Source organism: Argiope bruennichi, chromosome 6 (genome assembly GCF_947563725.1).
Source record: "Argiope bruennichi chromosome 6, qqArgBrue1.1, whole genome shotgun sequence".
NCBI classification, from domain to species: Eukaryota; Metazoa; Arthropoda; class Arachnida; order Araneae; family Araneidae; genus Argiope; species Argiope bruennichi.
In genome coordinates, this window is record NC_079156.1 from 97763971 (window position 1) to 97776805 (window position 12835).

Here is a 12835-nt window from a genome sequence, read left to right on the forward strand (position 1 = left end):
GAGAAGCAATTTTTACTCTTTATATATTGTTATACCTTGAAAGTTACATCAAAGACAGTTCATCGAGGATTTTCAAAACATAGCTTCAAACTTTCTTATATAATTTATATAAAAACCGGCGCTTTCAAAAGAATAAAGAAATAAACTAAACAGATTGATTGCTATGAAACATAAAATACAGATTCAAATACTATTTATTTCACACCGTTGACATTACAGTTGTTCAAAATAAATAACACATTTAAAATTGCGTTGAGCAAAGAGAAGTCCATTTAGATCTAACATTAAATTTTTAAAGCAAAACTTTGCCATATCCAGCTGCCAAGATACCTGCTCCATATCTCAGTCCGAGGGGAGCTCCATGTCCCAGACCGACTCCGTATCGAAGGCCAACAACACCAGCGTGTCCGAGAACACCTCCGTAAGCGACTGGAGCGGCAACTGCAGGGGCGGCGTAGGTCAAAGGAGCAGCGATTGCTGGGGCAGCGTAAGCTGGAGTAGCATAAGCCAAAGGAGCAGCAAGAACTGGAGATGTGACAGCAACTGCTCTTCCTACTTCAGCCTTGGAGTTGACAGAACCACTTAATCCGTCCTTGATGTCGTAGGCATAAGCATAGTTACCCAGAGACTGAAAAGAAATCAACTCATTAGATTCTATATAATAAATTTAAAATTGCATATTTACCAAAAGGTATTTAACTTAAAACTTAGTTTACAAACAATAGTAATGATCTATCTTTTCTTGAACTTTTTGTTAATTTATTTCCATAACAAATAATATTTATATTTCTCTATAAACGAAATAAAAAAAAATGTGTTCGAGTAAAAATCTTGTATTAAATTTCATCTATTTATTTCAAGTATTTACTATCAAAGCGATCTCTTTATCAGCTTTTATAAATATGCAATTTTATATTTTTGATTTTTTAATATGTAAGCGAAAAAAATTTTTTAATCGTTGTTGGCAGGTTTAGCGAACATACTTTCTCAATTTCTGTTTTCTTGGAAGAAAAATTTCATGTTTCTAAACTATTGGCCGTATTAAAATAATAATAGATAAAAAATATATATATATAAGAGGTTGAACATATGATTGCACTTATAAATAAATTAGGAAGAATTCATTTAAAATAGAAGATTTAAAAACACGTAACTTTTGTTTCCTAATATAATATTTATTTGTGAAATTAGTTTTTGATTCATCTACAAGAGAAATTAATTTCTATTTTTACAAAAGCGGAATAAATTACTTCAAAAGAATTTAACAGAGATTTAATAAAAAGTTAAATTTTATTATAAGAATGAATTAAAGCATTGTATTATATAAAAACGGGGAAACATCGTGAGATAGCAAATGAATAAGACGAATTATTCTAAATTTCAACATAAAAAATATGATTCTATTCCCATTATGAATGCCTTTCTCTGTAAAATTGTTAGAATTTTAATTAGATCAAGAAGTAAAAAAAATATTTTAATGAAGATTATGTAATTAAGTTAAAAGCATTTATGCTTACATCTTGTTGCCTGGATTCTACGCTGACTCCAGTGTTGACGAGGGGTGCGGCAAGGAGGGCTGAGCCATGGACTGCAGCGAGGGCAGCGCAGAAGATGATAACCTGGAAAATATAATATTAAAAATTAAGCCAATTGAATAAACATTATATGTTATAAACTTTTTAGAAGTTATAAACTAAGTTATTTTCTTGCTGATTGAATTTGCAATTTTTCTATTTAGTATTAAATAGGACAAAATTTGAGTTCTTAAAGGATGAAGATTTAAGAAGTTTGTTCTATTTATATCACAGAATGGTATGAATGATTCTAAAATTATATCACAAATGTATATATAATATAAAGAAATGGACACCATTTTACTGAGATATTTGAAAAAGTAATTTAGAAGTCAGAAAAACGTGATTAGAAGTACTGCTTAACATGAAACAAGAGAAAAAAAGGAAACCACCGAGTGTTTAGAAATTATGATAATTAATATAATTTTCTCAATAATTAATAATTAATTAAGAATTATTTAATAGTTATAATAAGATATATTTTTTCTTATTTGTATTTTTTTGTGTTGTATAAATATTTAGTTTAAATGGAAACATTATAAGAATGCATCATGGTTAAATCAGAAATAACAATATAGCCATCGAATTAGCTTAAAAATTATTTATTTTCTATGTAAGAATTTATAGTCTATTCATAAAAATTTTCAAAGACATTATAAGCATTAAAATTAAATTCCAAAATTTTGGAATAGAATTGATCAATTAAATTATTAATTAGTCTATTATAGTTGTTATTGAATTTTCTTCTTTGTAATTTTTTTAACTTGGTCTTTCAGCTATAGTTTTAAATTTTTAGGAAGGAATAGATTCAGAATTTTGTGGTTTTTTATTAGAGTTCTTCGTTATTAGCAGCATAAGTTCAAAGCCCACGGAATATTTGAAGTATAATACGCATACTGACATGTTTTATTACCATGCGCATGTTTACTACGCATTGAATGGTTTTAATAGATGTAATTATTTTACCTATACTAAAAAAGCATGAAAAGGATAAAATGCTGACTAAATCGTATGATTATCGTCAAAAATTAAAGATAATCTTAAAATATCTATACCTGAAATATATTTCTTCTAAAACCGTTATTACAGTTGTTTAAGAATTTCAACTGAAAACTTGCTTTAATACTTAATCATTGATTGGAACAAGAAAAATGCTTACCTTAGCGAACATGTTGACTGCTGGATTTGGCTTAGATTGAATCTAATGATTTGAAGCTAAGAAATGACAGCTATATATACTCCTCAAATTATGCAGAAATCCTTTATTTGCAAACACCTGAATGGGGAATGGCCTTTTGTTGCCTAATTTACGTCATTGTTTCAGAAAAAAAATCATTCGAAAAAGGGTATGATACTAATTTATTGTGTTTTATCCTTATACAGCGAACGACCTTGCTAACAAGAGCTGAGATCTTTGCTGAGATTAGAGGTTCTAAAACTCTTTTGTAAACCTTGAAAGGGCGTGACGCTGAGTTTGAAGAAGAAAAATGACAATTTAATTATTTTTGATTGATTTTTATTATGTTCTTTAGATGTAGATTCTCGCTTCAAATAGAGCAATTTGTCTTTTCTGCATTTCATAATATCTGTCTTCACTAACATACGACAAGTGTTAATGCGTACTACTGTTACTAGCTATATTTTTTAATATCATATTTGGTTTGTCAAAATTACTCTCATGGCTTACAGTATTCCTCTTTTCCATTTCAACAAGTTCTTTCAAAAAATTAATCATTATCATCAATATATCAAATATCACTGCAATTTTATTCTCATTATTGCGGTAACAATTTTTCCTTCTTTTTATATAAATAAAAAATCTTTTTCTTTTTCAATTTAAGGATATAAAATGTGATTTAAGAAAGAGATTTAAAAATGTAATCATTGCTTTTATGGAGAAAAAATTCATATTATTAATGAAATAAATATATATTAGTGTCCTAATCTTCAAATCAAAATTAAAGCTGCTTATTCCATTAATTTTGAATATCATGATGATTTAGGTCCTGTAGATTCATAATAATAAAGTTTGAAAAACAAATCACAAGTTTTGGTGCAAATATACAGATACTTCTCAAAGTCCAATTATTTACTGAATGCCTATAAATAGCATCGAACATATAGAATTAATTTAAATTTTTTATATTTTTTTAAGAATTAAGCGAAAAATATCTTAATTTATTTTTTAATAAAATTTTAAATTATAAGTTACTTTTTAGTAAAGTAATATTTTACTAGGTGTTTTTTTTTCTTTATGTAAAATTTCGAGGCAGGGTTGCAGTCATTAAAGCTATGACTTCACCTATTGTAAAACAGAAAATAATTTGGCATAACATGTTTATTTATCCGTTAATGAGAGTGTGAATATAAAAATTGAAGACCGCAAAAAATTGAGTGAGCGGAATTTTGTAAGTTCACTTTACGCTATAACTTTACATCTATATCTAATCTTGCATCAATCCCATCAAAAGATTAATTCATTTTATCTTCCAACTTATTACTCTAACGAATATGATAATCAAGAAAAATAAGTTTTTTATCAAATTTTGCATGTCAAATTTGCAAATGAGTACACAATTTTGAAGTAAATTTGCCTGTGTTGATACTTGTTCATGTATATGCATAAACAATAATTCATAAACATACTGAAATTTTGGTAGTATTTAATATATTGGTTTTAGGAGTATTGTTTCAAGTATTTAATATAAACTTATTCAGAGCTTATGCTCTTTAATTCTGCAAGTATGTACTTTAAACGCCTTTAAAAACAGAGAAATTTCTTTTTGCTGAATATACAGTCATTAATAAGTATGGGAATGAAGAATTACATTTTCTTGCTTGGCTGTATTGTAGCTTAAAGTTATGAAATTTGTTGCTAAGAATATATACAGATACAATCATTATCCTTATTTTTGATCGCAAATCAAAATTATATGCTTTGTTTTTAGAGTATAATTGCTGGAGGTGGGGGGATTTGGGAATGGCCAAACAAAATGCCTGCCTAGGACTTCAAGATTTAGAGAGGGAGTGGCACAAGCAAGTCAATTAAATGCTAAATGCATATATATTGTAATTTAATATATTTTCCTAATTGTCTAATAAATAAGTTCGTAAAAATAAAATTTCTATTAAATATAAAATATTAGAGTAATATCAACTCTTATCAAGTATAATGTATAGTTGACCAGGATTTCAGATGCGTTCACATAGAAAATTTATGAAAGTAGACCATCTGTTTCAATAATATTGTATGCAAATTATGATATAGGGCTGCCCATAATCATTATAAATAAATGAAAATAATCACTTTTTTATGAATTTAAAGGAATAAGAGAAGATTAAATAAAAATAAAACAATAAACATATAAGGTTAAAAAGTAAACGTTAAATAAAACAGGCTAAGAATGCTTTGAAACTAGAAATTAAATTTAAATAGAAACCTCGTAATGTCCACAGCCTAAGATTGTAAAACATCTACAACAGGAATAAACTCAAAATAATTTGGAATTATAATATAAGGACCATTTTGGACTGCTTGACGCAAATGAAGAGCAGATCAGAAAGAACAGCTTAAAATATTTAACATTTTTTTAAGCATATTAGAATTTAGAGCGATTGTGAAAGGAAGGGAAGATGCTGATTTTCCCATGCGTAATTTATACTTTGCTTAGGTCTGTAAACAAAATTTAAAACCTTATTATTTTTCTTTCATAAGTAAAAGAAAGTAAAACTCTGAAAAAGGAAACGCATAAAAAAAGAAGCTATATAAGAGAATTCTGAAATAAATTTTATAAATCCACATAAATCCCTTATTCAGATAGATAAATTATTGAACATAAAAGAAAGTAATGGGCGATAAAAATATTTAAACGATTAAATATTTTAGCTCATATATCATCATCTATTTTTCTTTTTAGGAAAACGGGTGATTTAAAAGAAAAAAATATGTATTAAAATAGAATTAGACTTGCCCACTCAATTAATGTAAAAACAAATTTCAGGCACGACAACCACAACGAACAAAATGCATACATCAAAGCGCATAATAAATAGTTAATTTAAACAGAAATTTCGTGACAACGCCTTTCAATGTCACAATACACTCTCACATTTCAATAAGGGAGACCTTCAAATCATATTCCATCAAACAACGGTAGCAAGTTAAGAATAAATTATTTATGACGTCTGAAATTAGCATACGAACAAATGAATTCAATTTCATCGACTTACCACGATGAAAGGAGGAGTATTTATTTATCTCAACATAACTTTTAATTACTTTATCTGAATTTGTATAGTACTATTTATTTCCTTTTTTATTACCAAATAATATAAAAGTGATTTTTCAATAGTGTTACTACACGATTAGCACATCTAAAGCGAATTCAATTACATATAACATGTTCGCAAAGGTACGTTAAGCTCGGTTTTGTTTATTAGCTATTTAGTTTTAATATTTTCAAAAATTATTGAGATGTAATCTCGAATTTAAAGAATAACAGTGAAATTTTATCCACTAAATTGCACACAAAATTATTCTTTCAAAAATGAAAATTTTCCTAAATTATTGTATTTAAAGTTAGAATAAAATTGTTTTCAGGTAATTTATTTTAAATTCTCAAATATAAAAGGAAAGAAATAAAGTATTTTTTTATATTAAAAAAAAAGGTAATTAAATATATATAGTTAATGAGCCACTCCTTCCCAAATTATGCTTAGAAATCGATAATCCATAGAAAATTATTTTTAAAAATACTTTTCCTGTAACTTTTTTTATTTTTCCTTAGATGAATTTGTTTTCTTTTCCTTAGAAATTGTATTTAATATCAGTTTTTTGAAAACTAATAACGTTCGACATGAATGACAGATTTGAATGCTGCAAAACTTATAGTGTTTAAAAAATAATTTCAGCGTAAAAATAAATCTCCTATCTACTTTTAGGGCACTTCAAAATGTTTCCTCTACGCAAACGTGTAAATTACCATCATCAACTCAAGGGCATGCGCAATTTATCTTTTTAAAGTCTAATGATATAATTAATTATAAATCACTGTGATACGAAAAATACAACTAAGACAGATGAAAATTACAATTTCTTTTAAAAGAAATATAGAAATTTTTAACAGTCCTAGTTATTGAAAGTCATCTTATGCTGTTCAGAATCAATTTCTCAGTATATATTACATATAGCTTAGCCAAATAGTTTCGACAATTGTAAAAAATAAAGAGACGCAGCAAAAAATTCCAATGTTGATAATTTTTAAATAAAACTGATATCCAACCCATCTCCAACCGTTTCGTATACAATGAAAGAACCAAATATTTTAACTCGTATCTTTCACAGAAAGCATTTTAACAAAACAAATATCTAAATAAAATTATTCCAAATTTGAAATTATCATTGCATTTCAAATTAAACGAATGTATATTAAGAAAACACATCTATCTTCAGGTCGTCATCTTCTGCGCTACTCTCGCAGCTGCCCATGCTTCCCTCGTCGGACCTTTGGGACTCGGAGCTCCAGTCCTCGCTGCCGGACCTCTGGGTTATGGAAAAGGCTTGATTGCCGCCCCAGCTGTCGCTACTGTATCCACACAACGAACCACCATTAATCACGTTGCTCCAGCTGCACGAATTGCTGCCGCTTATCCTCTTGCCGTTGCAGGACCTATTGCTGGAGGTCCAGTTCTCGCTGCTGGACCTTTGGGAGTCGGAAGAGGATTGATCGCCGCCGTCCCAACCGTTGCCACCGTCTCTACCCAGAGAACTGCCATTAACCACGTAGCCCCATCCGCACCCATTGCCGCTGTTGCTCCTCTTGGATATGCTGCTGCAGCTACACCAATCGCTCTTTCCAATGGAATCATCCCTGGTAATGGAATCCTCGCCAACGGTCTCGTCGCTGCACATGGTCTTGCTGCTCCCCTCGCTATTGGAAAAGGTCTCGTTGGTGCCGGTGTTGGACGAATTACTTTCAGAAAAGCCATTCTGTAAAAAGTGTCCTTATTTTTTTAAAAAATATCATGTAAATAAATAATTTATTTGAAATACAGTTTCCTTTTCCTGCTCTTTCAATTTTTATTAGTTTTTCGCTCATTATTTATACAATCATTTGAAAAGAGAAATGATGAAATATTTCATAAAAGTCTCAGTTCCTTATCTTTTCAGATGATTAAATGTAATTACTGAGCTGCAATACATTGAGTCCTTTCAAAATATGGCTTTTGAGTATAGAACAAAAAACACATTTTCTGGTAGATGTATTTCTTTCCTGCAAAATTAAATTGCTCGGTTGTATATTTTAAACTAAAACAGTTTCTTAACTCCTAATTATTGCATTAGATTGTTAATAAAACATGATCATGTTTTGCATTTGAAAGTGTTATGCACCTACTATAAAATTTCATATTTTATTATTTGTTTTCCCTTTCTCTTATAGAAAGTAGAAGCAGAGACTAATAGCAAAAAAGATTGTCTCTAGATTTTAATAGATGGTTTTGAATAGAAAAAATTATGCTTCGAATTACACTCATGTCCAAAATTAAGGTCACAAAGATGTTTTTCAAAGAAATTCTAAATGACTACCAATAAAATTTAAAAAAATTATATTTTATATATTGTGAAGGACCGCTAACACGATATTAACCTTTTTTTGTGAGAAAAAATGTTGTTTAGCATTAGTTTTGGGGGAACTACTGAAATTAGACCGTTTAGGCATCTGGGATTTTTGCCTGCAATTTTGTGAATATTGCATTAAAACAAAACATTTAACCTGTTTCCAGTGAGAATGAGTTCTCATAATCGTTTAGACGATTCCTTGACATGGAGGGCCGTTGGCAGGCTTGAGGCTGGGCAGTCTCAAGCGGAGATGGCTCGGTGGTTACAAGTGGCACCGAAAGTGGTATCTAGGTTGTAGAATCAATTCCAAACAAGTGATACTGTAATCAGGAAGGCCATCACAGAGCAAAGACGCCTGCACAGGATCGCTATTTGGCATTAAGCACACGACGGTATAGGCTGACAACGGCTCCTTAACTTGCTCGTGACCTTGCTACTGCGTCTGCAATAAGAATTTCCAGACAAAACGTATACAGACGTCTAGCAGAGAGGTCGCTTTATGCCCGTCGACCAGTTGAGTTTGTCCCTTTGACTGCATCCAACAGAAAAGCCCGGCTGTTGTGGTGCCTAACATATCAGTCTTGGGCACAGCAAGAATGGGGGCGTGTTCTTTTCAGTGATGAGTCGAGATTTACCACACAGAGTGAAACTCGTCGAATCTTCATATGGAGAGAGCTAGGAACTCTCTATCATCCCTCCTACGTAAAAGAAATCGACAGATTTGGTGGCAGAGTAATCCTTATCTCGGGTGGCATAATGTTGGGCAGTCGTACACCACTACACGTCTTCAATGCGGGTACTGTTAATGCACATCGCTATAGGGATGAGATCCTTGAAGCCTATGTGAGGTTGTTCCGGGGTGCTTTTGGCCCAGACTTCATGTTTATGAATGAAAACGCGCTTCCACATAGAGCCCAGATCGTTGATGATTTTCTTGAGGAAGAGGATATTCGACGTATGTACGTCTGTATGGCTTGGCTCTCGAGGACTCCGGATCATAATCCTATTGAACATGTTTGGGATGGTCTCGGAAGAGACTTTGCACAGGGTAACACCCCTCCTAATATCCTCCAAGAGTTAAAAGCCACGCTTTTGGAAGAATGGGCTTTGTTGCTCCAAGCATTTATTGGCACCATCATAAAGAGTATGAAAGCTCGTTGTGAAGCCTGTATAGCAGTGCATGGTGGTCACATTCCATATTAGACAGGCTTTTCCCGAGATAAATGCTTTATCTCTGATTCATAATGTAACACTTTTTGATATATCCTGTTTCTTAATTCCCAATTAAATCTTTTCCATGTTGTTATGTGTCTATGTTCTTTCTTCCATTGTAGTGTACGTCTGTGCCAAATTTCGTGGCAACACAGTGAATAGTTTTTCATTTTTCGCAAATTTTATATTTGTGACCTTAATTTTGGACATGAGTGTATATTTTCATTTCCATCATATATATATATATATATATATATATATATATATATATATATATATATATATATATATATAAGTTAATCATTATAATGAGACGATTTATTAAAAAAATAAAATCTTTTATTCTTTTATTACAAAAGTAAATATGAGAATAAATTATTTGTAGGAAGGCATATTCATATATTGATGCATCTATTCATGTTTTATAATGGCATTTTCATCTCTCATATCTCTCTTGTGTCATAATTTTATAAATAAATTTTTGAAGTGAATAAGATATGGCCTCTGTAGCGGCCTGGTGGTACCGTTTTCGGCTTCGTTAACAGAAGTTCGAGAGCTGATTCCACCAAAGAACCGTCGTGTAAGCGGGTCTAGTGCGCATTAACCATTATCCCCTGCACGTCGTGACCTAACTTCCTCCCTCTGCTGTGGTGTGGAAATTTGGAGAGGATGTACAAGCTCAGGTGTCGTCTTCGTCTGACGACAGCTCAAAATTACTAGGGCCTTCCCAAACTAGCGCTAGTGTTGCGTTAAAACGAGATGTTAATATAGCTGTACTGGCCTATATTATATCGAGATCATCTCCAAGCTTACTCAAAGTGATGTTTGAAAATTTTATCAGTTTCATTTTTCATAACAGTGGGATTGCACTTTTTGCATTTTCTAATTTTTTATCGTTGTATATCATACTTGGCTTGTTAGGTTCACATAATTGTGAAAAGCATCCGGAGTACTGTCGAACGCAATCGAATAATACTGGGATTTTTTTTTTTTTTTTTTACTTTTTTACTTTTTAATGATCGGTTTGTTGCAACTGTTACCTACAGGTTCTGCAAATTTCTTATGCTCTGGTTATTGAAATTAAATATACTCATTTCTGAGAAGTTAAAATCACTTTATTAACAGAAAGCACAGCACAGTGACATTTATTAATACATGAAAGGAACACGAACAAAATTACGCCGTAGCGTTTTTAACATAGGATCATATACTAAAACTGATATCATAGAATGATGTAATGAAAGACCAATCAGAGATCGATTCATCACATCCCTTCAAATTCTCTTACATAAAAGTTGTGACGACACAGTTGCGATCAAGGACAAATTTGTGAATAAGAATAATGCAATGAAGTCGCAACAAGTTTGGCGAACTTTTATCACACAAAATTGCAATAAATTCTTTTAGAACTTCTTGTGATTTATAAGTGATTGAAATTTTTAGACGCATTTTAGATCTTACGAGATATTTGCGAATTACTTGGCGATTAAATTTACCAATTCAAGTTGCCTCTTTTAGTGCTGATATAGTTTCTCTATAAGCCTGAGTGACAAAGTTTTATTTCGCTAGGAATATTATATATCAAATATTCAGACAGTATTGTTAATTACTAGAAAGAGATATATAAATGCACTCACTTAAAGAAAGAGATTTTCCAGTTCACTTCATAAATTAATTATAACTTCGACTTGCCCGAAGACACAGGGGAAAATCTTATTTACCGGACCGCTTACTAAGGGCCCTCATCGGCCACAGTAACAATCTTTTCCCTGGAAAGTACATCGCGTCATCGATAGGAGTAGCAGATACCCACTATTTCTGTATCCACCATCCTCATTTCTGGGGTGGCCCCCGGTGAGAGAAACTAAATAATTGTTTGTTTGTTTGTTTCTTATGGCACTTACCACTGACAAGCCCGCTGTTTCGAAGACAGCGATTTAAGCCTGAGGGGAACGTCTCTTACTTTTTATAGCAGCGCCAACTAGGGCCAAGAGTACGACTTTGCGACTCACGCATCATTCATTCGCTTGCACAACCCCTTTTTACAGGAGGGCACATTCACACATCTCACAGATAGAACAACAGAAGAACAACCATGCCCAAACCGGGACTCGAACCCGGGACGCCCAGATCACGGGGAAGACGATCTACCCCTATGCCAGGACGCCGGCGAAACTAAATAATAAGTCATATCACTGACTCTCCGACTAGCCCGAAGGCATACGGATAATAAATACTGAATGATCAAACCGCCGCAACAGCAACACTGGCGGGAACTATGATTGAATCATAAGGGCCATCACCGGTCACGGTACAACCCTTCCCTAAGGAAGTACGTCCTTTCATCGATGGAAAGAGCCAGACCCCCCCTCCCCACCACCTTTTCGTGTACCCTCCAGGGTGGCGTTATCTAACCAATATACCGGAAGCATCTCTTTCTCATTACGAGGTGCACTCCCGGGGTGAGAAATTAAATAATAAAATAATCCAACCTCCTTACACTTGGTCCGTATTGTTTATTTTAATTCAGATTACAAGATTTTATTTATTGTGAAATTTCACCTTTGCAATATTATTGTTTAACTGTAATAAAAAAATAATTTTCGCCTTTTTTCACTTTTTAAAGATTTTATTTGAATTGAATCGAAGTTTATAGTGGAAAACCTTTTTCGAATACAAATTCCAAGCAGCAAAGTAAGAACAGGAGGAGGAACGGGAACGTGTGAAGAAACGCGAGGGAGGAACTCTCTTGTTTACTTCTGTCAAGAACTATGATAGCGAGGTTATTAAAATCTTTTTTAAAGGATCTATAATTTGTACATGTAACTAACTGAACACGATGAAAACTAATACTGATTTTAAAATAATCATTCAGTACGAGCTTTTATAAATGGACAGAGTAAATGCTTAAATGGAATATCTAACTCTTCGCATATCCTTATAGTTAAAAACTGAATTAAATGTAAATGATAAAACTGTTAAATCTTAATAAAAGGCTAATTATTTTTTTTCTCTCTGATAGATAAGGAAGTAATCTAGCAGTATATCATTCAATCACAGTAAATCCGTTATAATTATGACTTGCTTTTGTTATAAACATTGTATTATGGTTTTAAATTAAACATATAATACTATTGAAAAGAAGATTATTTTCAATTGTTTCCTCTAGCATTGCGTTACTGAACAATCGAATTCTCTATTGCATCCCATTTAAACGATTGTGTCAGCCAAATCTGTTAAATATGACAAAAATTAAATGGCGAGTCTGTATTGGTCATTATTGTAATTACACAAAGTTATAAATTCATAAACGAATTTTCTTTTGAAATCGAACTCATGCCTAGATTTTTTGAGGCTCGTATTTTAAAAAATATAGAGAAGTATATATATATATATTTCCTGATTTTACTTTTTCGAGAATTCCTTGTTT

At 31.8% G+C, this 12835-nt stretch overlaps 2 protein-coding genes across 2 annotated transcripts; one reads left to right on the forward strand and one right to left on the reverse strand.

Annotated features, from left to right (window-relative positions):
* Positions 1–211: 211 nt before the first annotated feature.
* LOC129973066 (adult-specific rigid cuticular protein 15.5-like) lies at positions 212–2764 on the reverse strand. The gene is made up of 3 exons (XM_056087428.1): positions 2734–2764; positions 1518–1619; positions 212–628 (listed from the first exon to the last, which is right to left on the reverse strand). Exons 1-3 carry the CDS (start codon positions 2743–2745, stop codon positions 293–295), a joined length of 450 nt encoding a protein of 149 aa, XP_055943403.1. The 5' UTR covers positions 2746–2764; the 3' UTR covers positions 212–292.
* A 3210-nt stretch (positions 2765–5974) lies between these two features.
* On the forward strand, positions 5975–7569 carry LOC129971856 (cuticle protein 38-like). The gene is made up of 2 exons (XM_056085830.1): positions 5975–5986; positions 7027–7569. Exons 1-2 carry the CDS (start codon positions 5975–5977, stop codon positions 7567–7569), a joined length of 555 nt encoding a protein of 184 aa, XP_055941805.1.
* Positions 7570–12835: the final 5266 nt, after the last annotated feature.

What these genes read in the sequence shown, in the direction of transcription:
- LOC129973066 (XM_056087428.1), bottom strand. An exon ending in TAGAATCCAGGCAACAAGAT is followed by an intron (nt 629 to 1,517) that starts GTAAGCATAAAT and finishes ATTTCTTTTCAG; the next exon opens with TCTCTGGGTAACTATGCTTA.